This window comes from Oryx dammah, unplaced genomic scaffold (genome assembly GCF_014754425.2).
Source record: "Oryx dammah isolate SB20612 unplaced genomic scaffold, SCBI_Odam_1.1 HiC_scaffold_17, whole genome shotgun sequence".
NCBI classification, from domain to species: Eukaryota; Metazoa; Chordata; class Mammalia; order Artiodactyla; family Bovidae; genus Oryx; species Oryx dammah.
Genome location: NW_024070201.1, coordinates 73,938,630 through 73,966,122, shown reverse-complemented (window position 1 = coordinate 73,966,122; position 27,493 = coordinate 73,938,630). Strand labels below are relative to the sequence as shown.

The 27,493-nt window shown below is 61.8% G+C and overlaps 3 protein-coding genes and 1 long non-coding RNA gene across 16 annotated transcripts in view; 2 read left to right on the top strand and 2 right to left on the bottom strand.

Annotated features, from left to right (window-relative positions):
• The first annotated feature begins 323 nt into the window (after positions 1-323).
• On the top strand, positions 324-3,289 carry CHRM4 (cholinergic receptor muscarinic 4). Its single transcript, XM_040259113.1, has one exon. It carries the CDS (start codon positions 533-535, stop codon positions 1,973-1,975), a length of 1,443 nt encoding a protein of 480 aa, XP_040115047.1. The 5' UTR covers positions 324-532; the 3' UTR covers positions 1,976-3,289.
• A 6-nt stretch (positions 3,290-3,295) lies between these two features.
• On the bottom strand, positions 3,296-6,234 carry MDK (midkine). Of its 3 annotated transcripts, none has more exons than XM_040259114.1 (5): positions 6,130-6,234; positions 4,817-4,893; positions 4,538-4,705; positions 4,277-4,438; positions 3,296-3,622 (listed from the first exon to the last, which is right to left on the bottom strand). In XM_040259114.1, the coding sequence occupies exons 1-5, from the start codon at positions 6,153-6,155 to the stop codon at positions 3,597-3,599; spliced, it is 459 nt and encodes a 152-aa protein (XP_040115048.1). In that variant the 5' UTR covers positions 6,156-6,234; the 3' UTR covers positions 3,296-3,596. The 3 variants fall into 3 exon arrangements, with proteins under 3 accessions (XP_040115048.1, XP_040115049.1, XP_040115050.1); XM_040259115.1 differs by lacking the exon at positions 6,130-6,234 and adding an exon at positions 5,194-5,298; XM_040259116.1 differs by lacking the exon at positions 6,130-6,234 and adding an exon at positions 5,190-5,280.
• Positions 6,235-6,525: 291 nt separating this feature from the next.
• Positions 6,526-27,493, bottom strand: part of DGKZ (diacylglycerol kinase zeta) — a 43,494-nt gene continuing 22,526 nt past the window's right edge. For 3 of the 11 annotated variants that reach the window (XM_040259104.1, XM_040259107.1, XM_040259108.1), the window contains exons 2-31: positions 18,451-18,559; positions 18,090-18,185; positions 17,740-17,817; positions 16,496-16,552; positions 16,307-16,375; positions 15,472-15,543; positions 15,239-15,355; positions 15,061-15,132; positions 14,681-14,776; positions 14,359-14,441; positions 14,183-14,243; positions 13,982-14,095; positions 13,730-13,870; positions 13,228-13,306; positions 12,985-13,040; positions 12,762-12,824; positions 12,587-12,660; positions 12,387-12,498; positions 11,755-11,954; positions 11,452-11,552; positions 11,282-11,361; positions 11,123-11,192; positions 10,953-10,993; positions 10,320-10,459; positions 8,808-8,839; positions 8,514-8,557; positions 7,959-8,079; positions 7,847-7,880; positions 7,507-7,606; positions 6,526-7,249 (exon numbers count right to left, since the gene is read on the bottom strand). In XM_040259104.1, the coding sequence (XP_040115038.1) occupies positions 7,133-7,249; positions 7,507-7,606; positions 7,847-7,880; positions 7,959-8,079; positions 8,514-8,557; positions 8,808-8,839; positions 10,320-10,459; positions 10,953-10,993; positions 11,123-11,192; positions 11,282-11,361; positions 11,452-11,552; positions 11,755-11,954; positions 12,387-12,498; positions 12,587-12,660; positions 12,762-12,824; positions 12,985-13,040; positions 13,228-13,306; positions 13,730-13,870; positions 13,982-14,095; positions 14,183-14,243; positions 14,359-14,441; positions 14,681-14,776; positions 15,061-15,132; positions 15,239-15,355; positions 15,472-15,543; positions 16,307-16,375; positions 16,496-16,552; positions 17,740-17,817; positions 18,090-18,185; positions 18,451-18,559 (2,629 nt within the window). In that variant the 3' untranslated portion in view covers positions 6,526-7,132. Of the gene's footprint in view, positions 7,250-7,506; positions 7,607-7,846; positions 7,881-7,958; positions 8,302-8,513; positions 8,558-8,807; positions 8,840-10,319; positions 10,460-10,952; positions 10,994-11,122; positions 11,193-11,281; positions 11,362-11,451; positions 11,553-11,754; positions 11,955-12,386; positions 12,499-12,586; positions 12,661-12,761; positions 12,825-12,984; positions 13,041-13,227; positions 13,307-13,729; positions 13,871-13,981; positions 14,096-14,182; positions 14,244-14,358; positions 14,442-14,680; positions 14,777-15,060; positions 15,133-15,238; positions 15,356-15,471; positions 15,544-16,306; positions 16,376-16,495; positions 16,553-17,739; positions 17,818-18,089; positions 18,186-18,450; positions 18,560-18,845; positions 20,062-23,137; positions 23,682-24,747; positions 24,885-27,493 lie in introns of those variants that run through there. The other 8 variants (XM_040259106.1, XM_040259112.1, XM_040259109.1 and 5 more) reach the window with 6 other exon arrangements.
• LOC120876934 lies at positions 6,534-9,163 on the top strand. Its single transcript, XR_005724249.1, has 3 exons — positions 6,534-8,876; positions 8,937-9,008; positions 9,150-9,163. It is a non-coding gene; the product is annotated as an uncharacterized LOC120876934 (long non-coding RNA).

Sequence of the window (27,493 nt, the reverse complement as noted above, 5' to 3'; positions counted from 1 at the left end):
CTCTCTGACTCCTTTTCTGTCACCTGCCCTTGTTTTCATTCTAGCGCGTTTTCGTTGCTCATGTGTTTGTATGTCTCCCCTGATAGGGATGTGAGCTTCATGAGAGTGGGAGGCTGCGTGTGTCTCCTCCACGTCTGTAACCCCAATGCCTACAACAGCACTTGCACAGAGTTCAGTTCAGTCGCTCAGTCGTGTCCGACTCTTTGTGACCCCATGGACTGCAGCACGCCAGGCCTCTCTGTCCATCACCAACTCCCAGAGTTTACCCAAACTCATGTGCGTTGAGTCAGTGATGCCTTCCAGCCATCTCATCCTCTGTCGTCCCCTTGCACAGAGTAGGCACCCAGTAAATGCCGCATGAGTGGAGACAGGAGGAAGTGATGGGACCGGGTTCTCTAAGGTTCTGCAGGACGATGTTGCTCCTCTGTTCCCTTGACTCCAGGGCACCCCACCTCATGTCTCTCACACACTTCAGCAGTTCACCCCTTCCTCTCTTGTTCCAGACACTGTCCGCCCACTGCCACTATCCAAAATGGCGAACTTCACCCCGATCAACAGCAGCTCGGGCAACCAGTCTGTGCGCCTGGTCACGTCAACCCATAACCGCTATGAGACGGTGGAGATGGTGTTCATCGCCACGGTGACAGGCTCCCTGAGCCTGGTGACGGTCGTGGGCAACATCCTGGTGATGCTGTCCATCAAGGTGAACAGGCAGCTGCAGACGGTCAACAACTACTTCCTCTTCAGCCTGGCCTGTGCCGATCTCATCATAGGCGCTTTCTCCATGAACCTCTACACCGTGTACATCATCAAGGGCTACTGGCCCCTGGGCGCCGTGGTCTGTGACCTGTGGCTGGCCCTGGATTACGTGGTGAGCAATGCCTCTGTCATGAACCTGCTCATCATCAGCTTTGACCGGTACTTCTGCGTCACCAAGCCCCTCACCTACCCCGCCCGGCGCACCACCAAGATGGCAGGCCTGATGATCGCTGCCGCCTGGGTCCTGTCCTTCGTGCTCTGGGCGCCTGCCATCTTGTTCTGGCAGTTTGTGGTGGGCAAGCGGACGGTGCCCGACAACCAGTGCTTCATCCAGTTCCTGTCCAACCCCGCAGTGACCTTCGGCACGGCCATCGCTGCCTTCTACCTGCCCGTGGTCATCATGACGGTGCTCTACGTCCACATCTCCCTGGCCAGTCGTAGCCGAGTTCACAAGCACCGGCCCGAAGGCCCGAAGGAGAAGAAGGCCAAGACCCTGGCCTTCCTCAAGAGCCCCCTGATGAAGCAGAGCATCAAGAAACCGCCGCCCCAGGGAGACGCCGCCGCTCGGGGCGAGCTGCGCAACGGGAAGCTAGAGGAGGCTCCTCCGCCCATGCTGCCACCGCCGCCACGCCCCATGGCCGACAAGGACACCTCCAATGAGTCCAGCTCGGGCAGCGCCACCCAAAACACCAAGGAACGCCCACCCACAGAGCTGTCAACCACAGAGGCCACCACGCCGGCCACACCCGCACCCCCCCTCCAGCCACGGACCCTCAACCCAGCCTCCAAATGGTCCAAGATCCAGATTGTAACGAAGCAGACAGGCAACGAGTGTGTGACAGCCATCGAGATCGTGCCTGCCACGCCGGCCGGCATGCGCCCGGCAGCCAACGTGGCCCGGAAGTTTGCCAGCATCGCCCGCAGCCAGGTGCGGAAGAAGCGGCAGATGGCGGCCCGGGAGCGCAAGGTGACTCGGACCATCTTCGCCATCCTGCTGGCCTTCATCCTCACCTGGACGCCCTACAACGTCATGGTCCTGGTGAACACCTTCTGCCAGAGCTGCATCCCCGAGACCATGTGGTCCATCGGCTACTGGCTCTGCTATGTCAACAGCACCATCAACCCGGCCTGCTATGCCCTCTGCAACGCCACCTTTAAAAAGACCTTCCGGCACCTGCTGCTCTGCCAGTATCGGAACATCGGCACTGCCAGGTAGGCAGGCAGGGTGCCACTGGAGGTGCTGGTGTGTGTGCGGGCGAGTGCGTGGCTCGGCTGATGTCCAGGAGATTTGGAGGCACTTCTCAGTGTTCACGTTCTCCGGAGAGAACTGAGGTCCCCGAGACCCTGTGAGGCTCAGAAGAGGCTCTGGCTGGATTCCGAGACCAGGTCTCTGCTCAGGCTGAGGAGGATCAGCCCCAGAAGGTGACTGAGCCGGACGGTCTGACCCATCTCTGTTGTCCTGCCTCAGGGAGCTGGGGGGCACTGGCCTACATGGGCACCTTGCCCCACTGTGACTGGCCGGCGTGGCTGAAAGAAGGGACATCTGGAAGGGAGCAGAGCCTCCTTTGGGAGGAGCAAGAGGGCCAGTGGTTGGGAAAGGAGGCTCAGGAAGGGAATGGAAGGGGAGGGACCCCTATTCTGCTGTAACCGGTGCTTTCTGCCCCCAACACCCCTGCATGTAGGCTCTGCCCCTCCTTCTAAATACCACCCCAGGGGCGGAGACTCCCCTTGCTGCAGCTACTCAGCCAGGCTCTGGTTGGATGGGTGTGGGGAGTGGGCTGGCTGGAAGCCAGGCAGAGTGGGCTCTGAACATACCACTTATAGCACGCCCGGTCACATTCAGGATGGGCCAGTGGGGAGATCAGGGGTTCACTCAGGAACTGGGGTCCACCACCTCCCACCCTAGGCTGAGCTGAGCGGTTCCATCCTTCTGTGGACTTGTCCCCCTCCCCAAGGAGGGGGCTTGTCCCGGGTCACACGCAGCAAAGGTGGGACCGCGACGGGTATTCACACTGGCCTCTGCAGAGTATGAGGGACGCTCCAGTGGGTCACCAGGGAGAAACCCTCAGGTTGGGTGGATTTGGCCCCAACAGTCTTCCTTGATGGGGGTGGGCAGGGCTGGAGGGCAAGCTACCCCCACCTCTCTTCTCTCAAGATAGAACCTTCTGGATTGGCAGGGGGCTGGACCCAAAGATCCTGAATCTGGGGGAAACTGAGATGGAGGAGTCAGTCCTGTCGCCCCCGGGTTCCCTTCCCACCCCTGGCCTGGCCCCTGGAGAAACAGGACTGAAGGGCTCAGGGGACTTGACCAGGGGCACCCTTCCAGGGGTCAATAGAGGCCCCTGAAGAAATTTTCATAACCATTCTTTCTCCATGAGCTCTGGGGGGCACTCACCGCCAAGCTCCCAAACCCCCCAAAGCCACCATTCCCTCCAGCCCTCTCCTCCATTCTCCCACCTCCAACAAATCACCACAGCAAACTCCCTGGGAAGGGGCTTTTATATATTAAAAGAAAAGCTTTTATTGGGAACAAAAAGATATTTATTTTATTTATTTCTTAGTAATGGCATCCAGTTGGAGGAAAAAGAAAAGTGGGTACAGGGGAATCAAATCCCTTTGCGGGGGGCGGGGGTGCTCAAGCTGCCCAGAATCCGTTGTCCCTCCCCTCTTTGGGCACTTGGGGTGATGTGGGCAAGTGAAAGGGAAGAAGCAGGGCATGATTGATAAAGCTAACGAGGAGGAAGAAGGCACTGGTGGGTAACATCTTGAGCCTGTGGAGGGAGGGCGTAGGCCGGGCCTGAGTGAAGCCGGGGCTCCTTGGCATCTGGGCCTGGCTGCTAGTCCTTTTCCTTCCCTTTCTTGGCTGTAAAACAAGAAAGAAACACTGCATTAGCAGGGTTCCCGTGACCCAGTGGAGACCCCCCCACCCTTCCCTGCAGCTCACACATTAGAGAAAACAAAATTCTGCCCCCTGGTGGTTCTCCATCAGCCCGCCGGGAAGCCCCTGGGCCAGGGCAGCCATTGTGATGCCCTCGGACCTTACTGACTCCGCCAGCTTAGACTTTCGCTGGGAAATCAGAAAACCTCAGTTCCCGGTCTCAGTCCTAGTCCCAGCAGCCTTGGAACACAGCCTCAGTCCCCTCACCTGGGAAGTGGGCGTATGCCCCTCTGCCTGGTTGGCCTCCAGGACTGCTGAGAGTCAGGAAGGAAGCTAAGGGAGAGAGGAAGTAAGGAAGTCCTTCCCAGCTAGAAACTGCCCCCACCTGCTGGGAAATGACAAAGCCAGGCCCTTCCAGGCCCACTGCCCTGGATCCTACTGAGCCAGGGTTTCAACCTCCCAAACTCCATCTGCAGAGCTCTCAGTACCACCCACCTAAGGTCTCTGCCTATAGAAAGACAGTGTAGACATCAATAAGTCACTGGCCAGTATCCCAAAACGGCAGCTTCACCACTGCCTTCACAGGTAGGGGCAGCCACCTGTGACAACCCCATCCCTACCCACCCCACCCTTGCTAACCTTTGGCCTTGGCTTTGGTCTTGGGGCTGCAGGGCTTGGTCACTCGGATGGTCTCCTGGCACTGGGCATTGTATCGCGCCTTCTTCAGGGTCCCTTGGCGGGCTTTGGTGCCTGTGCCCCCATCACACGCCCCCCAGGTCTCAAACTTGTACTTGCAGTCGGCTGGCGGGAGAGCCCGGGGAGGTTAGAGTTGAGCAGCCTGTGATGGAGCCTGTGAAGCTGGGCGCCCCCTGCCTACCCTCCGCGGGCACCCCACCTCACCTCCGAACTCCTTCTTCCAGTTACAGGGCACCCGGCACCGGATGCGCTGCGTCTGGGCCCCGCAGGTGCCCTCGCGGAATCCCACGCCGCAGTCCTTGCCGCTGGGGGTGCAGGGCCCCCAGGTCCACTCGGCACACTCGCTCCCCAGGCCTCCCTTCTTCACTTTGTCTGCAACGCCGGGGAACAGAGCTCAGAACCCGGACTAGGACTCACCCTTCCTGGGGTCCGGCCTCACCTGGGCTCCGGCCCCTTTTCAGTCCCCCGCCCCCACCGTATCACCTTTCTTTTTGGCCACCGCGGAGGTGAGCGCCAGCAGGGCGAGGAGGGCAAGGAGGAGGAAGCTTCGGCGCTGCATCCTGAGGGGAGAGCATGGGTCAGAGTGCCCCCCGGGGGCCGCAGGCGTGGACCCCCCCCCCCCAACTTTGCCCCAGTTCCCAGGCCAGGCCCAAACGGTCGGGCTGCTACTGCGGTGGCGGCGGACTTGGGGGGGGCTGGACCCTCGCCGCCAGCCCGGGTGCACAGCGGAAGGAATCTCCCCGGGGGCCTCCTGGAGCCCGGGACGCAGCTCAGACTCCCTCCCCGCCTCCGGACCCCAGATGGGCAGCGGCTGGGGGGCCCGAAGCCGCCGCGCACCCTCCGGGGCCCCGCACGCTCACTCGCTCGCTGCCCGCGCGCGCAGCTTCGCTCCCTCCCGCGCCGGGCCGTCCCGCTCCGGCCGCCGCGGCCCCTTTTGTCTCCAGAACCGGTCTGAGCCGGTCACATGGGCCCCCCGCCCCCTCCCCCCCACCGAGGAAGGACCTGCCCCGCCCCCTCCCCTCAAACCCGCACCGCCCCCCGACCCCGGCGTCCCCGCCTCCCCTCCCTACCCGCGTCCCTACCCCCCTCTTCCTGCCGCTCGCCCCACACCCTCGCCTCACCCGGCCTCTGCCCTCGGCTCTCAGACCCTCGGCTCTCCTGGGCACCCCCATCCTCCGATCCCGGGCTCTCCCGGCCCCAGGCCTCCGTCCGGTCCCCGAACTCCGTTCCCCATGCCCCAATCTGCAGCTCCATCGGCCCCAGCCCCGGTTTGCCGCCCCCTTTTGCCCCTGGACGCTCGCTTCCCTCCACGGCCACGGAGCCTTAGGTGGAGACCTGGACGGGGTACGGAGCCCCGGGTGTGTCCCAGGTCCCGGCGTGGGGCCCGCGTTCGAGCCGGTGTGCGGCTCTGTCCGCCGAGCCCCGGGAGGGTGCAGTGATGAACCCCGTCGAGTCCCCCCTCCACCTCCCAGGACCCGCTAGACTCTCAGCGCCCCTTAGGTGCTGGGGAAGCAGCATCAGCCCTCGCCTCGGATCGCTTCACCAAGTGTACAGGGAGATGCTCTACTCCGTGTTGCGGTGGGGCTCACAGGGCAATCCCAGAAGAGCGAGGTTGTTGGTGGGGCGCAGAGGCCGCTGCGCTTTTCTCGGAGCGCAGGTTGGAGGGGGCGCGCAGGGAGGGGCGGGGGGAGTTGAGGAAGGAGGAGCCGGCAGGCCAGGGTTTAGTTGACTTAAGAGCGGACAGGAGCCGTCTGAGAAGTTCCAGATCCGGCCCTGCAGCGGCTGCAAATGCCCACCTCTTGTGAGCCGGGACCTCGGGCATCGCCTCTTCAGGTCCCCGTAGGAGCCAGAGCGGTGGAGGCCAGGGGGAAGGGGCTTGCCCAGCCACTGGGCAACCGGGCCCAAGAAACCAGGCCTGGCCCCTGCCCCACCTCTTTCACTTTCATTGTTATCGTCCCAGCGGGAAGCGGGAAGCGGGAGGAAGTCGGCTCCTCCCCCAGCCCCTGCGAGCCCGGCAGCCTGGCCGAGGTCAGGTCCCGGGCAGGCCCTCAGACCCCACCCCCACACGGGAATCAGGACCCCGTGAAATGGGTCTGCTTCACGGTGTCCAGTCCCCCACCCTGTGGATAACCCAGCAGATCCCACTGCTTCAGGAAGACTGCCCCACCCCCCCAAAAAAAGAAAAGCAGAAAGGAAAAAAAAATACACTTTACTGAGTCACACCCAGCTGTAAACATGTCACCATGAGGGAGCCCCATCCCAACCCCCAGGCCACAGAGTCGGAGGTGAAATGACAGGGTTTGGGAGGAGGGTCACAGGGGAGCTAAGCAGGGCGGTGGGCAGGCAGGCAGGTGCAGCAGAAGACCCCGGGTGGGTGGGGGGTCAGGGCAGGAAAGGGGGCTGAGCTCCCAGGAGCCTCAGAGTGACAGTCCCGAAGGGCAAGGAGGCTTGAGAATCCTCTTCCTGGGGGCTTCCTCAAGGCCCTCTGCCCTCCCAGCTGCGGCCCCTGAACTCCAAGGCCCCCACAGCAGGAAGGTGAGGGCCGCCCCCAATGCTATGCTCCCCACCCCCAGGCTTGCCCAGCCCAGTCCAGTTTCCTGGTCCCCTGTGAGCCTCCCTCTGGGTTAGGCTGTGACCTCAGGGGCCAGTGTGAGACCCCCCCAGCTCCTTAGAGTCCAGCCCTAGGTCTGGGCAGCTCCTCAGGGAGCAGCACGCGGCTCCTTCCCTGGGCCCGGGTCCCTCTGTGGCCATCTGACTGGAATGTGGCAGCGTGGAGGCCAGGAGGGGGCTGGCCGGCCCTCACACCGCCGTCTCCTGGTCCTCCCGCTGGATCATCTGGTAATGCTGCCGGTTCTCCAGGTACGCCGCCAGTTCCGCGTCCTGAGCCTTCTCAGCCCTCTGCCGGGGAGTGTCGCCCTGGATGGGGGCGGGGGCGGGGAGCTGCCGTCACCTCAGGAGCCTGTTGGCCCCAACAGACTGGAAGACAGGGCGCTTCCCCGGGAGGAGCCGCCTTCTGCGGGCTCAGGCTTGGGGGCCGGGCTGTGTTGAAGGTCAGCTCTGAATCCCCTGAGGCTGCCCTCCCCCAGGCTCCCCTCTCCCACGGGTGGAGTTTGGGGAAGGGTGGCTCCGTGTCTGCGTGGATTCCTCCGTGCCCACCCTGCCCCTCTGCTCACCTGCTGGTCGGTCTTCATGAGCGAGGCCCCGGCCTCCACGATGTAGTGGCAGATGGTGCGCTGGCCCAGGGCTGCCGCCTGGTGCAGGCAGGTCTCCCCACTGGGGGAACAGGGGCTGGCTGTGGACCCCATCCAGTCCTCTAGGCCCTCCTGTCTCCGCAGGGGCCATCAGAAGGGGCAGGAAGTGTTGGGTCCTGGGGCGGGGCGGGGGGTGGCCCAGAGGGTGACAGATGTGGCCAGGAAGGGTTTTATGGGCTCAGAAAGGATCCACATCGAGGGGCTAGATGATGCCTGGGTGGTTTCCAAGGTAACTGGGGTCCTGCTCTGCCCAGATACTCACTTTTCCTCCACGGCATCGAGGATCTCAGTAGGCGCTGGAGAAGGGGGGTGAAGAGGTCAGAGAGGCCTGGCAGCCTCCCAGCGGCCCAAGGGGCCCCAGGGGCACAGCTCACCGTGCTCCAGCAGGTAGCGGACCACTTCCTTGCTACCGGTGCTGACCGCGTGGTGCAGGAGCGTGCGGCTCCGTTCGTCACGGTGCATGAGGTCGCCCCCAGCTCGGTGCAGCTCCTGGAGCTGGGGGCAGGAGGCAGGGCAATGCTGGGGCGCCTCGAGACCATCCTCCTTCCCACCAGAGAAACGCCCCTCCAACTCACACAGGCCCCAGGACCCCTAGAGGTCTCTGGGTCTTTGGGGAGTGCAAGGCAGAGACATTGGCCATCTCTCATCCCAGGTGCCCTGGACTCCCTGGGAGCCTTGGAGCCTGTAGTTCTTCTAAGACTCACTCCTTTCTGTGCCCTGGGGACAGACGGACTGAGCTAGGAAGCCCCTATGGAGGGTCAATGATTGTGGGCGGGGCGGGGCAGACTGGGACAATCCCATGGAGACCTCTCCCCCAGAAGGCCAGGTCACGACAATCAACCAAGCAGCTCCTGGCCCAGCCAGAGGCCCCACTCCCCGGGCCCCGCTGGGGCTGCCAAGGGGAAGAAGCCCGAGCCTGGCCCTAGTACCTTACAGAAATCGTTCCTCTTGGCAGCCTCGATGAGCTCTTCACCTGCTCGGAACACCAGCCTGTTACACTCTGGCATGGGAGGCCTTGGCTTGCATCAGTGCATGAACATGTGTGTGATGTATTATTGTGCAAAGCGGGCCTGAGGGGCACGTGTGCCTAGGGCTGTGGCAAACGTGACTATAGCTATGTTGGCATGAGGCTGTGTATGGGTCCACCTGGCCCCGCCCCACCCCACTGAGCCTGGGTCCTCTGACCAGGGAGAAAGCAGGGGCCCTGCAGGGAGAGGCCTCACCTGTAGGGGGCGCAGCGTCCCCTGGCAGTGACCTGCAAACAGAGCAGATGTGACGGGGTGACATGAGGTGTGACAGGATGAGATGTGACGGGTGACATGTGACAAGGTGACAGGATGAGCTGTGACAAGGTGACAGGATGAGATATGGGGTGACATCACAAGATGAGTGACATGAGATGTGACAGGGTGACAGGATGAGATGTGATGTGACAGGATAAGATGTGACAGTGACTTGCGGTGACATATGACGGTGACAGATGTGACAAGGTGACATGTGACAGGGTGACAGGGTGAGGTGACATGAGATGTGACGATGTGACAGGATGTGACATGAGGTGACAGGATGAGATGTGATGAGGTAACATGACAGGGTGACAGGATGTGACAAGGTGACATGAGATGTGACAGGGTGACAGGATGAGGTGACATGAGATGTGACATGAGGTGACAAGGTGACGATGTTAACAGGATGAGATGTGACAGCGACATGAGATGTGACGGTGACAGGATGTGACAAGGTGACGAGATGTAACAGGGTGATGAGATGTGACAGGATGAGATGTGATGAGGTAACGTGACGGTGACAGGATGTGACAAGGTGAAATGAGATGTGACAGGGTGACAGGATGTGACAAGGTGACGAGATGTGAGGGTGACAGGGTGAGATGTGACAGGGTGACGAGATGTGACAGGATGAGATGTGATGAGGTAACATGACAGGGTGACAGGATGTGACAAGGTGACATGAAATGACAGGGTGACATGTGATGTGAGAGTGCCAGGGTGAGATGTGCCAGGGTGAGGCAGGGTGACGTGGCCGCGGCACAGGCCCAGCTTGTTGCCCTCCCAGCCCCAGCCCAGGGCGCCCTTGGTTCATTCAACAGTTTATTGAGTGCCTCCTGCATGTCAAGCGCTGTTCTGGGCACCAGCAACACAGCCGTGAACAAGACAGGTGGAGAACTTGCTCTCAGGGAGCTTACATTCTACTCAGAGAGACAGAGTCAGACAAATGAGTAAACACAGTGTTCTGGAACAGCAGGAAGTGCAGAGGAACAGGAGACTGGGTGGTGTGACTGAACAGCAGCTTCAGGGGGGCTCCCGAGAGACTGCAGAGAAGGCACACCCAGGCTGAGACATGAGTGGAGGGTGAAGATCGGGGAGGCAAGGACAAGTCCAGAGGCGGGCAAACGAGGCAGCAAAGAACGGACAGGTGAGTGGGGCTGCACTGCGGTGGTGCGGGAGGGCACTGGTGCCCAGGGTGAAGTGAGCAGGGCAGGGCACGTGCCCACAGGGTGCTGGGGGAGAGCAGGAGGCCAGGGGCTGCAGGGCGCTCAGATGCGGGTGGGGGTGGCCGGGAGGGAGCCCGGGTCTCCAGCCACTGCAGTGGGGTGGATGGTGGCCAGTGGGGCGGAAGGCTCGTGGCCCGGACATAGCCCCGCGAGGGGGGGCTTCAGTCGGCTGTCCTTTGGGGCAACGTCGGGGGGGAAGGGTTGGCTGAGGCTTGGGACTCACCGGGATGTGGGAGAGCAGGGCGAGGTGGGGAGAGGGGATGTGGGGGTAGGGAGGTCAGGACGGGCAGATGCCCCCAGCAGCTCAGGGTCCAGGATATAAATCTCGTCCTGCGCGATCTCGGTCACGTAGTTGAGGTGTTCCTACGGGGTTGGGGGGGAAGGTTGGGCCGAAGGTCAGGGCCCTGCAGGACAGCCGATGTGGGATGCAGGGGGACGCCAGGCCAGCAGACCTGGAGAAGCCACGGCCGTGAGGTGGAGCAATGATGGGGCAGCCAGGCCTGTAGCAGCCCCCACCCCACCCTACCCCACCCCCTCCTCTCCCTTCCTGCCCCAGATCCCCTGACCTCATACAGGGGCCCCCCAGCTTGCAGCCCCTTCCCACAGCTAAGCCTTTACCGGGTACCCTGGCCTCTGACCCAAAGCACCTTTCCTTCAGTGTCAGGCTGGAAGATGCCTGTGCTTTGAGGCTCCCCACAAGCCAACCCCAAGAGCCCAGCTCCCTGCCGTCAGCACCATCCCTGTGTACTGCCCATCGGCGGACACAGGTGTGTCCGGCTGTGCAGGACGGCCAAGCAGGACAGGTGACACGGGGGCCCGGAGCCAGCAGTTTTTGGAGCAGACCGCGAGTGCTTACCTGGGCCCTGTCGATTCTGTAGAAGCGGCTGGCAGTGGTGGCTGTGGGGAGAGGGCTGGCTGAGGAAGGCAGCCCCCTGTCTAGGCCCGGGTCTCCAGCCGCCCCACCCAGGACTGCCAAGGGACGGGGTGGGACCCAGGACGGGACCCGGCCCTTCGGGGGCCACTCACCATCGAGGAAGCACCACTTGGGGGACAGTTTCTGGCACATCGGGGACTTGGCTCCAGCACCTTCAGGCTCCTGGCAAGAGAGGCAGAAGCCAGGGCTGGAGGCCACTAGAACCTGGGCTGGCGGGGGCCCCGTGGGCAGGCCCTGGCCCCACCCCTCACCTGCCGGAGCCTCTCGATGTGAGCACGGCACAGCTCGAGGTCGCTGTCTCCTGGGACCACCACAGTGCCCAGCGGCACGGCTGCAGGGCAGGGCGGCCGTCAGCAGCGGGCTGCACTCCAGCCCGGGCCCCGCTCCTCAGCGCCCCCTCCCCAGCCCGCCTGCCACTCACAAGCCTCTTTGAGCTGCTCCTTGTCGTAGTGCAGGGCCTCGTAGTCGTGCATGCTGACCCTGCTCACCTGGACTCGCAGCTGCTCCGGCACCGGCTGCTGGCTGCAGGCATGGGGACCACGTGGCGCTTGGCAAGGGCCCTGCCCAAGCGGCTGGTCCCCGCCAGGCATCACACCACGGACTGCCCCTCGCCCCAGCTGCCCCGGGGTACTGTTAGCCTCCTTCCCAGAGGAAAAAACTGAGGCTAGGGATGGGCAGAGTCTCTGGGGCCCAGGGCATGTGGGCGGGGTGGGGCAGGACATACTCGCTGTGCAGGGGGGCAGCGCTCCGCCGCTTGGCCTTCTGCACCATGGTGGCCTGGTTGCGCAGGGCAATGCGGATGCGGGAGGCTGCAAGCTTGCAGGGCTCGCCGTCCACCTGCACTGGGATGGCTTTGGACGTGGTGAGCAGCACCTCTCGGCACTGCGTCAGCCGCTCGCCATGCCCGCCCACCTGCAGCGCGGCCTGTGGGCACAGGAGACTCAGGGTCAGGGGCTGGGAGGACCGCAGGCTTTCCTTTTCCCAGGCTGGAGAACAAAGTGAGTAATCCCCCACCCGACAGAGAGCAGAGGGTGAGACCCCAGCCAGAGAAAGGAAGTGAGGGTGAATTCTCCAGTTCTGGCCAACGAAAAGGAATTTGGTGACCCTCTTCTGTTATTTTTTCTTTTTTATATTTATCTGGTTGCTTCAGATCTCAGTTTTGTCATGCAGGCTTAGTTTCCCTGAGGCATGAGGGAACTTAGGGCCCCCCAAAGGGATCAAACTCATGTCCCCTGCATTGCAAGGTGGATTCTTAACCACTGGACCACCAGGGAAGGCATCCCCTTCTGTCTCGGGGCCAGGGCCAGGGCCAGGCAGGCCTGGGGCTCCAGGCGGGCCCTGTGCTGGCTTACTCACCAGGGAGGTCATGGTAAAGCCGATGACCTCGAGGTAGCCATCGTCGTGCCGCTGGGGCTCGAAGTCGTGGTGCTCCCCAGGGTGGCCCCAGGGCATGGTGCCTGCGCAGTACCTGGAGGGGAGGGCACCGCCATGGGCTTCAGAGGACGGGTGTGCAGGACAGGGACAGCAGGGCCCACCCAGTGCCACCCCCTCCTCACCTGGGGATGTTCAAGAAAACAATGCACTGGGGTTTCAGGTCCTGAATCTTGGGGGTCAGGTCAGTCCCATCACACTGCAGGCAGGAACGGGCGGACGGGGTTGAGGGCATATGCGCCCAGAGGATCTCCCTCCCGCCAGACCCACCCACCCTGCCTGCGGGCACAGCCCGCTCACCACCACACGGATGTGCTTGGCCAAGTCCTTGGAGCTGCCCATCAGGAAGTCGGAGAAGGCTGTCTGTGGGAGACAGAGGGCGTCACCATCTGGTAACAGGGCCTGTCCTGCCCGCTGCCGCACAGGGGTCCTGAGGCCTGGTGGACATGGGTGGGTGGGGGCATGGGTGGGAGGACGGCTGGGCATGGCAAAGGCTGGGCACGGTGGCAGGCCTCGGACTCACCCCGGCATAGAACATCTTATTCCGGAAGCGGCTGTTGAACTTCTCCGGGTTGGCCTCTGGGTGGTGACAAGAAATAGGGGACAGTCAGCTGCTCTGAGCCTGCTGGGGCTTTCCAAGCTGGGCTCGGGCAGGAGGGCTGACGACGGATGAAAGTCTTGTACTGGCAGGGGAGAGGTCTGGCCATCTCGGGGCCCCCCCACCACCACCACCCGCAGGCAGCCTCCTCAGCAAAGACGCGCCCACCTCGAGACTCGTGAAACTCCAGGGTGACGTGGGCATCAAAGCCCAGGCTGAAGTAGTTGTTGAAGACATCCAGAGGCAGCTGGAGGAAGGCCAAGGGACAGGCATGAGGGGCTCCCATTTGCACCCCGCCCCTCCCCACAGCCACCTCTGCAGAAAGGGGGCCTCGGACCGGCCTTCTCAGCTCCCGGGGAGCCCCGCCGAGTGCCTGCACACCAAAGCAGCCTGTGCCCGGCTGGGTTTTCTTCCCAGGCCTCACCCCGCCGCCGACCCTCCTCCCTGACGGGCCTCACGTGTGCCAGGACCTGGCTCTGGGCGCTGCTGAGAACCAGTGGTGCCTGGTTGTAGCAGGTGCTTAGTAAGATGTGCCAAGAGGCTGCAGACAACTCTCTCATGAGCTGAGGACCACCATTCCCTCTTCCCGAGGAGAGGCCGAAGTCTGGTGACACGAAGACGTGCCCCAGATCCCAGACACCTCCGGCTCTACCCCCTACTGTTGACCCACCCGGTCAGTGGCCCCCTCGTCTCGCTCTTCAGGCCCCGCCTCGGGGTTGGGCTCCGCACGGAGGTCCCAGCGGTCCAGCTGCACCACGTTGCCCTCTTCCACATGGGACAGGATCTTGGACACAGGCTCGTCAGTGTAGCCCTGGAGGCGGGGGGTGGGAAGCAGGAACTGAGCTCCTCTGGGGTCTGAGCCTCCCACAGCACCCCGCCCCCCCCCCATCCCCAGCTCCCTGCCCCATCTGTGGGCGCTCACCCCGCCCCAGTTGAGGGTGCGGGCCAAGTCATTGCCAGTGCCCAGGGGCAGGATGGCGACTGGCGGCGGCGGCTTCAAGCGCAGCTGGTCCAGCGTGGAAAGGATCCAGCCGACCTGGAGGGGCAGGGCAGAGCGGGCTAGGTGGGCGTGGGCCGGGTCAGAGCGGGCCAGGTCGGGGGTGGGGGGGGCAGGAGGACTCACCGTGCCGTCGCCCCCACAGGCCAGGATCCGCAGGTTGTGCACCCGGCGATACATCTCCAGCCTGGGGTCAGAGGGCGGGAACGGAGTCAGAGGGGTCAGGGTCCGTGAGCTGCGACCCGAGAGCCCGCCAGGCCAGCCCTCACCACCGCCCCCACAGAGCCCTGGCAGGTACTTACGCCTCCCTGGGGCCCCCCTGGCTCAGGTCAAAGACTTGCCGGGGATTCAGATACCAGAGGAAGGACTGGATGATCTTGGCGCCCTGCGGGAAAACAGGAGCCGACAGGGAAGTGGGGAGGCATCAGGGGTGGGGGGCTGAGGTGGGGAAGTCTGTGGGCCCAGGAAGAGGCAAGAGGCGGAGACAGAACGGGACTTTCTCCGAATCCCTGGGAAAGAGGGATGGGCCGGAAGCAGACCTGGGAACACCTGCTCGGAGGAGGAGCCGAGCTAGATCCCACCCCTCCCCCAAGGCTCTCAGAGGAGACTGGAGGCTGTGCGTACCTGGTTGCCCCCACTCTTGGGGTTCACGAACACCAGCAGGGGCTTCATGAGGGGAGACGGGGTAGGCCTGATGATGAAGGGTCTCCAGCGGCCCTCCTTGGAGACAGAGAGAGCCCGTAAGGCTGGCTCCCGCCCTGGGGGACCCTCACCCTGTCCTCCGTGCCCCCAGTGGCCCCGTGAGTATCACCGTGGGGTCAGACCTCACAGTGGGCCTGGCCCCAGAGGAGGACCTTACCTCTCCCCGTGCTCGGGGGCCCCAGAGCCCAGACTGACCCAGCAATGGCCGCATCATGAGCTCCAGGGGGGGGGCCTCAGTGTCCCAAGAAACAGGCCCCCCTCTCCTGTTCCCCTCCGGATGCCCGCCTGGTCCCCGGTCTAACCTCAGGCCCTTTCTTGCTAGACTTCCTCTTGAAGGATGCTCTCTTTTTCTTCTTGCTGGCTTTGAGGGTGTTCTGTGAGGGAAGTGGAGGTGTGGGTGACAAGGTGGTTGGAGCTGGGGTGGCCGGCAGACCCTGGGGGTCGCGGGGGTTGGGGTTTCCTGGCGCAGGTGGGACTCACCTGGGGCCTGCGGGCCCGGAGGATCCAGGTTGGGGGGATGACCACGGCGGCGTGGACCCCCAGGGAGCACGGCTCCTCGATCTGCTGCAGCATGAAGCAGGACACCTTGCTATGGTACTGGAAGGGGGGGGGGGGCGGCAGGGGGCATGGCTGAGGTGGGCCTGGCCGAGACCTGCAGCCCACACCCCGCGCAGCCCTGGGGGACAGCCAGCCGGCAGGGGAGTGGCACTCACTGCTTGCTTGCACCAGGAGCAGCTGATGGCCACGATCTCCTTGCTGTGGAAGGTGAACTTCTGCTGGAAGCCCTAGGGGGCAGAGGGTAGTGAGGGTCCCCGGGGCTGGGCCCGGAGCAGCAGGCCCAGCCCTTTCCTGCCGCCAACATCTCTCCACCCAGGGCAACTGAGCACCCTTTTTTTTTTTTTAAAGAAAAGAACTATAAAAGGAGTCCCTAAAGTCACGGGGGCTGAGCCAGGCTGGGTCTCTGAAGTTAACTGCACCATCTGCTGGAAAGGGGTCCATAGATAACTCCTGCCTAACTCCAGTCCCTCCTTCCCAACCCAGGCTCTCAAAGCTCTGTGCAGTAACCATCACAGTCATTCCCTGTTCGTCCTACACAGGTTTATCGCAGGGCCTACTGTGCCGGATGTGCTGGACACTCAGGGTGAACAGAGGGAGGGACAAGGCCCCTAGATCTCTCAGAGCCTGAACTTACTGCAGGGTGGGTGGAGGGGACAAGACAGGTCAGTGAAACCTGGGCTGCTGTGGGCCGTGCTCACACCCGGCGGGCCCTCAACGTGCATCAGCTGAGCTAGCGAGGGAAAAAGCCTCCATGCTTCTTGAAGGGCTTGGTCACAGCTTCCGAGCGGTCCAGACACACTGCTCTCGGAGGAGGAGGCTTTCCTCCCTGCTCTCCCACTCTGCCCAGGGACCTGGGGGTTCTGGGACTGAGTGGGCGTGGCAGCCAGAGAGTGGGCCCAGGACTCTGCCCGCGGTCAGGGGCGGACGGGCCACACGTAGCGGCGTGGGGGCCACCGGGACCAGGGCCAGCTTGCTCGGGTGCAGCCTCACCTTCCCACAGTGCCGACACTTGCCGTCCTGGCGTCGCCGGTGTACCCAGTGGTGCCGCACGAAGGTTGGCTGGCGGAGGAGAGGAGTGGCACTGGGCTGAGTGACGGGCGGAAGCCCGGCGACACTCTGGAGTCACTGCCGAGGGGCCCGCTCGGGAAACCCGGGGCCCTGACTACCCCGGGCACTTACCTCACGGACGTTCCTGGAGCCTGATTCACGGAAGGATGGCTTACAGCGGAAATTTATCTGTGAAACATGCAGTGACCACCGAAACGTCAGAACCGCCCTTCATGGGGTCAGGCACGTGGCCACCCCCTTCAGAAGGTGTCACTCGGGAGGCATCCTCACAAAGGAAGGAGAGGCCCCCTGGCATCCTGGGGGCCCTGAGAACACCAGACACCTCTTCTCAGAGGCCCTCTGGCATCCCTCCTCCTCTCCACTAGCCAGAAGGAAGCTCCCTTCCGCTGCCCAGTCTTCCGGGATGAGGGAGACAGCAAGTTCTGTATCCGTCTTCCCCGCTAAACGGCAGCAAGGCTGACCCGTCCTGTACTCTTCCTCGCCCTCCAGCTCTCCCCACTTAGGCACCTGCAGGCAACCCAGTCCATGCTTGTGGACTGGTCCCTGGAGACCGTCAGCCCATTTGTGGAGCCCTGGTTTATCACCTTAGGGGCTGGTGTGATGGATCTACAGGACCTAGGGCTACAGGCGTCTCTCTTTTCCTCAGGGCCCCTGCTTCAGCCCTAGGAAAACTGTAGGGAAACTGCACTGAATGAGCTGAGGTGTAGGGGAAGCCGTCTGCGCCAGCCTCGTTCAAGCCACTCCTAGTTCTAAGGATTTCTCTTACACTGGCCTCGGCTTCTGCTGGTGGGGAGTCCCGTGGGGCCATGGCAGCCCCCAGTCCATAGGCCTGGGCCCGCTCACCCAGCTCTCCTTCTCCTTCTCTCCCTAGAAGCGCAGTGCCCAGACGCACCCCTAGCCGCAGCCGCTCCGTGGACAACGGTCCCTGGGAAAAGGTCTTTACAGCCGCGCCGTGGAGGGGACAGAGCAGGGCTTCAGGGCCCACACAGGACTGGCCCAGACAGAGCTGAGGTACGAAGGCTCAGCGCCTTCTAACTATTAGTTTGGGAACTGATAAAATGGCATCTCAGCCAGCATTCGTGACTTCTTATAGTAACAGTCTCATGAGCCTCACTCTGTGCCAGGCTTGTTCTGAGCAGCGTGACGCAGCAGCAAATGAAGGGGGAGCTGGGATGCAGCAGCAAATGAAGGGGGAGCTGGGATGCAGACGCAGGCCCTGCAGCCCTACGGTCGTTGGCTTTTTCACCACTACACACACTGAGGCACCCCTGGCCGGTGGTGTCTGTGTGACGTGAACACGAGTGTACAGAGACCCTGAGGGGGAGGGGCAGGAAAGCCTGAACAGCCACGCTCACCTTCTCGAGCTGCTCGATGCAGGGCGTGTGGACCACAATCTTGCAGGCCGCACACTTTCTCCGGGACACTGATTTCTGCTGCGGGAAACAGAAGGTCCCTAAGGCACCAGGTAACCCAGGCCCGGGTGCCGCCCCACACCTGCCCCAGCACAGCTGCGCTGGGAGAGCACTGTCGAGCCCCGTCCTGGCTTCAGGACCCAGTCCCGTCCCTCTGGCTGTCGGGGGGCAGTCCCCTGCAGGGCGGCTCAGGCGAGAGCCTCGCTCCCACCTTCCCCTGGGAGGGCCGGCCTACAGGGCTCGAGACCCAGCTCTACCACCAGGGGGCGGCGTGCCGCACCGCGCTCACTCACCAGCATCTTGGCGACGCAGTACTGCTCTCCGACGTAGCAGAAGTCCCCGGACACGTTGGTCTCGAACCAGATGTGTTCCCCATACGTCGCCGACTCCTGGAGGACGGGACGAGCACGCTCGGTGCACGCCTGCTCTGCCCCCCTCCCCCTCTCCCAAGACAACCTGCTCCAGCCCCCACAATCTTCGCGGCATCCTGTCTTCACCACTGTTGGCTTCAAGGCTTGGCCCGAACGTGGCCACCCCAGGAGACCTGCCCTGACCCCACAGGTCCATGGGCTTCCCTCGCAGCCGCCCGCAGGACTTCCGACCCCCAGCAGGGAGCTGGTCCCCATCGACCCCTCCCCGCTCCCGGCCACTCACACTCCAGTCCACGGTGCTCCGGATCTGCCGCTCAGGCTCACTGCACGGGGCCCCAGGAGCAGGAGGAGGGGGTGCCAGGTGCTGGAGGCCCGACTTGGTGATGGCTTTCCTGCGGAGGAGGAGACAGCTGAGGCCTGCTGGGCGCACAGCGCCTCTGCTTCCTTCCCCTCGCCTGGGATCTCTGCCTTCACCTTGACCTCAACCCCGGGTCAAGGCAGGGACGGCAGAGGAGGCCCCCAGGACACCCCCCTGGCTCTGAGAGGATCCCCGAGGAGACTGGACTCTCCTCGCTGCCCTGCTGGCTTCCGAGCCTGGCCCAGAGCTGCTGCCAAGTTGGGGACCCTCGGCCCAGCCCCCCGGAGGTCACACCACTGCCCTGCTGGCTGCAGCTATACCTACGCAAGCAGGGCACTCCAGGTCTGGGGTCCGGCTGACTTGCGCCGCAGGGCTACCTGGCGCCGGCGGGACAGCGGGCGCACGCGGGCAGGCATCCCGAGGCCGGCTGCAGTGCCCGAGGCTCTTCGACCCCCTGGGCTGGGGTGCTGGCCCATGGGCCGCGGCTGGCTGAGGCGCCGGTAGTGACCGTGCAGGCCCCAGAGCCCGTGGTCTTTCACCACGTCTGCGGGCAGCAGGTGGGAGGAGGCCCGGCGCCGGCGCCAGCGTGGCACCGGCAGCACGGGCAACCCACCGCGGGGCGGGGGTGGGGGCGGCCCTGGGATCCCAGCGCCCGGCTGGGCGCTCGGTGACGCGACCCTCACATCCTCCTCCTGCAAGCCCTCTTCCTCCTCCATGCCCACGAGCCCAGCCAACAGCAGGGGTGCCACCAGAAGCTGGGGCCCCAACACGGCCTGCTGCGGCTGGGTGGGCACCTCCTCCACGGCAAAGCGGGGATTGCAGGCGGGGGGCGTGGTGCTGGAGCGCCGGCGGCGGCCGGGGCGCGGGGCCGCCACCCCGCAGCCCAGGAAGCAGCCCTGGAGCTGCGTGCTGGAGCGCCGCCGCTGCACCAGCGAGGAGGAGGCCTGCCCCGCGGGCGAGCGGCGCCGGGCCTTGCTCGTGGGCAGCCCCGCCCCTGGGCCGGGCGCCTTCCGCTGGAAGTGTCTCTTAATGAAGGTCTCCATGGCAAGGGCAGGCGGGTGGCTGTTGGGCACAGAGACCGGGAGCGTCAGGAGCCAGGCCAGGCCGGGCTACATCCCAGGCCCAGGAGCCCAGTCTCAGCCTCTGCCCTTGGAGAAGGGACACTTGGGAGGAAATGGGGGTGTTCTGTGGCTTCTGAGCCCCTTAAATGGGGTGGGGTACCAGAAGACCCAGCAGGGAGCCCACACTCATCGCTGTTGGGACACCCTGGTGCTCCCCAATTCCGCCCCCCTGCAGCCGCAGGAGCACTGCAGAGGAGGGGCTGCCAGCTACCCTTCTGGGTTCCCCTGTCCAGGCACCAAGATCCACAAAGCTCTGGCCTAAAGGACTTCCAAATCCCTTGCCTGAAGCTGATGGAAAGGAAAAGAGAAAGGAAGCTGGAAGCCTGGAGTCAACCTAGACAAACTATGGGGCTGTTGTTAGCTGTTCAGCCTTGTCTGACTCTGCGACCCCATGGACTCCAGCACACCAGGCTTCCCTGTCCTTCATCATCTCCTGAAGCTTGCTCAAACTGATGTCCATTGAGTTGCTGATGCCATCCCATCATCTCATCCTGCCTTCTATCTTTCCCAGCATCAGGGTCTTTTCTAATGCGTCAGCTCTTTGCCTCTCGTGGTCAAAGTATTAGAGCTTCAGCTTCAGTATCACTCCTTCCAATGAATGTTCGGGACTGGTTTCCACAATTGATCACAGAAAACTAACCTAACTGATCACATGGATCACAGCCTTGTCTAGCTCAATGAAACTATAAGCCATGCCATGTGGGGCCACCTAAGGTGGATGGGCCATGGTAGAGAGTTCTGACCAAAAGTGGTCCCCTGGGGAAGGGGGAATGTCAAGCCACTTCAGTATTCTTGCCTTGAGAACCCCAGGGACAGTGTGAAAAGGCAAAAAACAGGACACTGAGGGGCTGAGGGCAAAGTTTTTCCTCTCCTTGGGGAGGTTAGGCTTAGGTGTCCCTTCCCGGGACATGGCAGAAACCAAGCCATGGTAAGAGAATGAGGCTCTCTGAAGGGAAATTCGGCCCTGCCATGACCCCCAGACCTGGGGCCAGGCCGAGAGCCGCCCCAGAAAGGGAGAGGGTCTGACATCTGCCTCGCGGGTGGAAGGCCGCTTGGAGCTCACCCCAACCCCCTGCCTGAGAACCGGAGAGGCAGCTGCATAGGGCGGGGAGAGAAGCCACGAGAGGGACTTTGTGCAGGAAGCCACGAGAGCGCCTCTGGGCTCTGCGGGGGCTCCTGCTCTGAGGGGCTGACGGTAAGCACTTCCCGAGCCTCGCCTTTCTGAAGAGGCCCAGGATGGACAACCCATGTTTGACAGTGCTGGACGATGTCTGAAAACCTTCGTCTGGCCGCTGAGGGAGCCTGTGAACTGCACCTTGACCTGGGGGCCAAGACCCAAAGCCCCAATGCTCAGAATCCCAACACTAAGCTACCTGGAGCGCCATCCTGCAGGAGTCCCAGGGACCACGCTTGCTCGAGCCATCCTCCCTTGATCTGGTCTGGGCACGGGCTCCGATTCCTTCGCCAGCTCGCCTGCCCCGTTGCCCCCTCTACACAGGCCAAGGGGAGCACATGCACTCTTACCCGCTCGTAATGGTGGGGAAAGGGGACGGAGCCTGGTGTGCTTCAAGGGGGCCATGCCTGCAGAGCGCCCAAGGTCACCTGTGTCCACCATCAGGTACTCTCCTGGGCTCTGGCGGCCACAGGGAGGTCTGAGTCACAGCCACGGGACCCCTGCCTGGGGCTGACAGGAGAGACACTTCTGTCAGCTGCGGGCCTGAGAGCGTGGAGGAAGAGCTTGAGGAATCCGGGCTGGGCTGCATGGCCAGCGCCTCCTCCTCCTCCTCCCACCTTGGTTTGCTACTGCCCTGCTTGGCTTCCTTGGTTGCTTAAGATGGTAAAGCGTCTGCCTGCAATGCGGAGACCCAAGTTCGATCCCTGGGTCCGATCCCTGGGTCAGGAAGATATCCCGGAGAGGAAATGGCGACCCACTCTGGTACTCTTGCCTGGAAAATCCCATGGACAGAGGAGGCTGGTAGGTTACAGTCCATGGGGTTGCAAAGAGCCAGACATGACTGATCGACTTCACTTCACTTGGGGGTCCGAGCAGGCAGCATTAGGCCAGGGCCTTGGAGAGGTGCAGGAGTGCTGACATGGAGGCAGCCGCGCCTGCAGAAGCCATGCTGGGGGCTGCCGGGCTCCAGGGCTTGCTGCTTACGATCTGCCAGCCTCTGCAGGTGAGGGGGAGGAGGGCAGAAGAGCTCCTGGTTTCCTCCTAAAATCAGTGCCATCCTGCCTGACATTTGCTGAGTGCCCACACACATCAGGCAGGATACTAAGTCCTTGGCAAATGTGTGCACCGTTTTATAAACCACAGCACCCTAAAGAACAGATACGGTATCATGCATGGCTCCTGAGGAGAGACCGAGGAGATAACCGGCCCAAGGTGCACAGCTAGTCCGTGAGGAGCAGGCCCTGGAACCCACCTCGACCCGAGGGCAGAGCCTGGTCTGAGCTGGGACTAAGGTGCCATAATGACAACAGTGGCGCATTTACCCATCACCCACTATGGGACAAGCGCTTTCACTCAGCATCTCCTTTGATCCTAGCTACCTCCCCTGAGGCAGGTTACAGAGAGGAGGAAACCAGCTTGAGATCGGGCCCAGGCTCCTGGGTCACACGGCTGGCCACAGGCAGGAGCGGGACCTGAACTCAGGTCCGCCTGACGCAGGGTCTGCGCTGCGCCCAGCAGGAGGAGCCTGGAGGCCCAGCGGCCCGCTGCCGCCGGGACCCTGACTTGCCAGCACTGCCCCAGGGTGTCAGCTTTCCCCTCCCGCCTGGTCAGGCCGCCCTGTGACAGCTGCCCAGCCCGGAGGAGATTAGTCACCCGAACACACCGCCTGATGCGAGTGTCACCCAGAAAACAAAAGGCCACAGTCACTGGGGGGGAGGTGCGGCAGGCGCTCTGTGGGTGGCGGAGAGGGTGGACCCTTCCGCCTGCCCAGCCCCGCGCCTACGACAAGAGAGGCTGGGGGTGCGGACAGGCCTCGCGGCTCACCTGCCTCAGGACATGGGGGCGACTCAGAGGGGCTCCCCCCGCGCCTGGGTCCCCACCGGGCCCAGCCCAGGGGTCTCCCCCGCGGCCTGCTGGCACGGTCACCACCAGCGGGGGTGGGCTGGGCCAGGCCAGGCCGGCACCGCGTGACCTCACGCAAAGCCACTCCCTCTCAGGCCTCAGTTTCCTTGTCAGTCGGAGGAGGCCATCAGCTGGCTGATCTGATGGTTTATGACACGCTCTCCTCTAAGGCGACCGCGCCTCTGTGCTCCGACACCCCCTCCCTCCCGGCCCAGGCTTCCTGTTCCTCTGGTCGCCATAGAAACCTCTGTCCTCTGGTCAGCAAAGGCCTGACTCCTGACTTCCTATCGCGGCCCAGGCCTCTCCTGGGTCTGCTCCCAGGCCATGCCGGCTCTCAGGCCTGTCCCGGGCTCTCCTCTGCCTGAGCCTGCAGCCTCTTCCCCTGGCACGGCCCTGGGCGGCAGCTTCCTCTCACCTCACGCTCTGTCAGCTTCCACGCACCACACTCAGTACATGTAAAGGTCACCAGAGGAGGCCCCAGAGGTTTCTGACACCGACAGCAGAGCAAAAACAGCTGCCCTCAGCCTCCTGGTCGGGGCCCGGCGGGGGAGCCTGTCACACCCGAAGGGGATGGGCTGGGAAAGGACTCGGGGGCCCCATCAACGTCCAGCCGGCTGCTAGAAGCCTGGGGAGGAGGACAAAGGGTGCTGTGGGCAGACGGGCTTGGTGGCGGCTGGCTGGGCACCCTTGGCAGCTAGGCTCAGGCAGCTGCCAGGGGCGATGGACACAAGCGCCCCAGCTCTGCCGGCTGCTGGCCAGAAAGGCCAGGACCCCTGATTGTCCAGTTAGACTGGCTCACGCCATCTTAGCTTCAAGCTTTGGAACCCTGTATCTGCCACTGCTTTCCTGGGCTGATCAACTAACCTTTTGGAGTCTCAATTTTCTCCTCTGCAAAACAGGGCTGAAACGACCTAGTCCAGAGGCTTTGACGTGACAGAGGTTCGGATGACGTAACGGTGCAAAGTACCTGATGACAGCCGGCAGGGAGGAGGGGCTTGGCAGGGCCTACATCCACAGCAGACACCTGGGCGTGTGGATCGTGCCACCTACCAGAGTCTGTCTCTGCTCCCAGGTGGCTCAGCGGTAAAGAACCCGCCAGCCAAAGCAGGAGATGTAAGAAACGTGGGTTCGATCCCTGGGTTGGGAAGATCTCCTGGAGCAGGGCATGGCAACCCACTCCAGTATTCTTGCCTGCGGAATCCCATGGATGGAGGAGCCTGGTGGACTACAGTCCATAGGGTCATCAAAAATCAGATACAACTGAGCATGCACGCAGGGTGCAGGTAGGAGCCCAGAAAGGGAAGCAGAGTAGCCAGGATGGCCACCACCCATCGTATGAGGAACACAGCTCGGCAGCCTGGGCTGCGTTGGGGGGTCTGCGCATGCTGGGACAAATGCCCTCTACCCCTGGCACCAGATCAGGCCTCCAGGGACTGCTCTGCCTCCCAGGGTGCTCGCACAGGCCACCCTGTGATATTCAGCCAGAGCACCCATTCCACACTGAGTGTGGAATTCCACCATGCCCCAGGCGCCGCGTCCTGGTGAAGGCTGGCAATGGTGCACAGAGGTCATCTCCAGCAGCCCCACAGCAGGGCCTGCGGGTCAGAAGCCGCCCTGACGGCTCTGCTCCCACAGCGCCGAGGCTGAGGTTGAGGGAAGGGGGTGGGGATGGCTGGAAGTGGGGCCTGCCTGGGGGCTGCTGAGGCAGGGTGCCCAGGTCTCCACTCACTAAGGGGAGACTGCCAAAACCAAACCAAAGCAAACTTCACAGTGCGAGACGTGGGCCAGGGCTGCGCGGTACGGGGGGCAACTAGGCCAGTCATGTTTACCACGACGGGGTCTGCCCTGGCTTGGGGACAGCAGCTCAGACCCCCATCTCTTCCCCTTCCCTTTCCATCAGCTCCAGGAGCCTGGTTTGGGGACAGTGGTGCCTGGGGGACCCTCCCCCCACAACCCCCCACCCCGACAGGTCCAAGAGGGTTAGGAAGCAGAAGGCAAGGGAGGGTTGAGGGAAGCCCCTTTGACCTGATCTGGAAGGCAGGGTGGCAGGCAGGAGGTGCCCTCAGGTGGCAGGCAGAGCAGGCGGGTGGGGGCCAGGGTCCCCGTGGGCAGGGGAGCCCTGCTGCCGAGCTGCAGCACCAGCTCCGGCTGCCGGCCTCCGGCTGAGCAAGTCCTAGTTTGGAGAGCGAGCTGCTGAGGCTGCTCCTCTGCCCCCTCCCCCTCCCCACCCTCCTCCCCGCCCCCCCCAGCCTGAGACAGCCGTTATGAAAATAACCCCATTGGTAACCGACTGCACTTCCTCTCCCAGCAGAGCAAGCAGGCAGCGGCTGCTGGGCGGGCGGCCGGGCGGGCACACAGGGGCACGAGCCTGGCTTCCCGGCTTCTCTTCCCAGCGTCCCCAGAGGCTGGCAGGGCAACAGCCCAGGAGCCTCCCCTCCAGCCAGCCCGGTCACAAGCACAGCCCGTCTCAGCTCCAGAAAAGCGAGGGGGCTGGGGGGGTTAGACGTGGAGCGGGGGTGGGGGGGGGTCACCCTACACCCTCTAGCTCCCCGTGAACAGGTTTTTCCGGGGTCTGGGGAAAGCATCTGAGACAGTGAAGCACCGGCCCCAGACAAAATAACCACAAAAACAAATATCTTGTGGAGTGTTTCACAACTTACAAAGTGCTTTTTCACAAGGATTACCAGACAGGAGGCTTGTAACTCCCCTTGTGCAAGTGACATTTCAGTCCCAGCTGAACCACCAGGGCACCTGAGGCTCGAGGAGGCCCGTCATGCCCAGAGCTCAGAAGGCTGATCCGGGCCTCCAGACCCCAGGTTTCGCAGCCCTGCCAGGGGGCCTGTCAGGTCCAGAAGAAGCCAGTCCACGTTGCACCCACCCAGCCCAGCATGCCAACCCTCGGTTTACACTCCTGGCCCCCAGAATCTAGAGCACCAGCTCTCCAACATCCTGGTCCAAGGACCCTCTCATACTCTTACAAATTACTGAAGATCCCCGAAAGGTGTTCTTTGAGAGTTACAGCTATTAACGTTGACCCTATTAGCTTCTGTGGTGGCTAAGATGGTGGAGAGTCTGCCTGCATTGCAGGATACCTGGGTGGGATTCCTGGGTTGGGAAGATTCCCCTGGGGAAGAGAATGGCAACCCACTCCAGTATTCTGGCCTGGAGAATTTCATGGAGGCTACAGTCCATGGGGTCACAAAGAGTGGGACATGACTGAGCAACTAGCACTTTCACTTTTTCATATTAGAAATCAAAATTGAGAAATGTTTAAAATACTATTTATTCATTTAAAATATATTAAAATACTATTTAAAAACAATAAGCCCAGTATGTTAATATAAATAACACACTTTTATGGAAAATAAGCTCTATCTTCCAATACCAAAAAGTAGCGAGAAGACTGGCATGTTTTAATTTTGTAAATCTCTAATGTCTAGCTTAACAGAAGACATCTGGATCCTAATATCTGCCTCTGCAGGCAATCTGTTGTGATATGTTAATTTGGCTGAAGTATATGAAGAAAATTCTGCCTCACCCTGACAAGTAATAAGAAAAGGAAACAGTATTTTAATAGCCCTTTCAGGCAATTACAGATATTCTTCTCTGCTACTATACCAAAATATCACAAGTGGCAGTTTCTTAAAGGTTAGTGGCTATGTGGGATCTGAAATGTTATCAGTGAACTTTTCACTGGTCTATCTTGCATTTTGAATTTTGAAACATTAAGCACTGGTCACTGGAAAATACTGTGTTTACTGATTTAGGCGGATCTCCAGATACTGGAACGAGGTTTCCAAAATTCTAATTTTCGCTGAAAAGCTGAAATTTTATCAACAGCAACACACACTGTTTTTGAAGTGACAAGCTCACTGCATTCTTTTTTGAGAAAATGTCTGCTAAACATCCAAGTTTAAAGGGTTTTTGTCTGTCAGGTGTCCTTTCAAGCTAAAATGGTGTTCCTTAAAAAAAAAAAAAAAAAAAAGTGACGAGTATGGCCTGCGACTCAGTCATAAAAGTGCTTTTCAAGATAACCATCAAAGTTTGGTTTGCAGCAAAAGTACCTCATGTATATTTCACATCTCTTCACACAGTATTTTTTTAAATGTACACTCAAGGATCCAGGCTTTATAAAATTGATATATTGACGGCATTTTTCGGTGGTGTTGCCTGAGTGTGAGGAGGGCAGCGGCTGTGCGTTTGTGGTGGGGCCACTGCCATGGCGTATGCCAGGCTTCCAGTGGCTTTACTGTTGCTTTGACACTATGTTTTTCCACCACTGCTTCTACAGCATGAGTCCAGAATCAACACTGTGAAAAGGACATAAACAAGGGCAGCTTGGAAATTAACATCATGAAGATAGTTTTGATCCCAACAATCCCCTGAAAGGGTCGAGGGCACCCCCAGGACCATACTTTGGGAACCCCTGATTCAGAATGAATCCTAAATCCAGTTAACCTAGCAAGCATGCTTCTGCAGCGCACCGGTACTGCAGCCTCCCAAGCACCGACACAGCCCTTGCTTCTGCCCAAGGCTGTCCTCTGCCCCCTCATCTGGCTGAGCTCGAGCTCCCTGCTGTGTCCTGGCCCACGGCACACCTTCTGCCTGGAACACTGGTCTCCTTCCCCGCCCCGTGGCATAATCCCACCTGCTCGCAGCTGCCCCAGCCAACAGGGCATCACTCCCACTGATAACTCCATAGCGCCCATCTGGCTGCCCTGCCACAGGACCCCGGGAGGCCTCACTCACTCAGACCCGTCTGTCTCGTTCC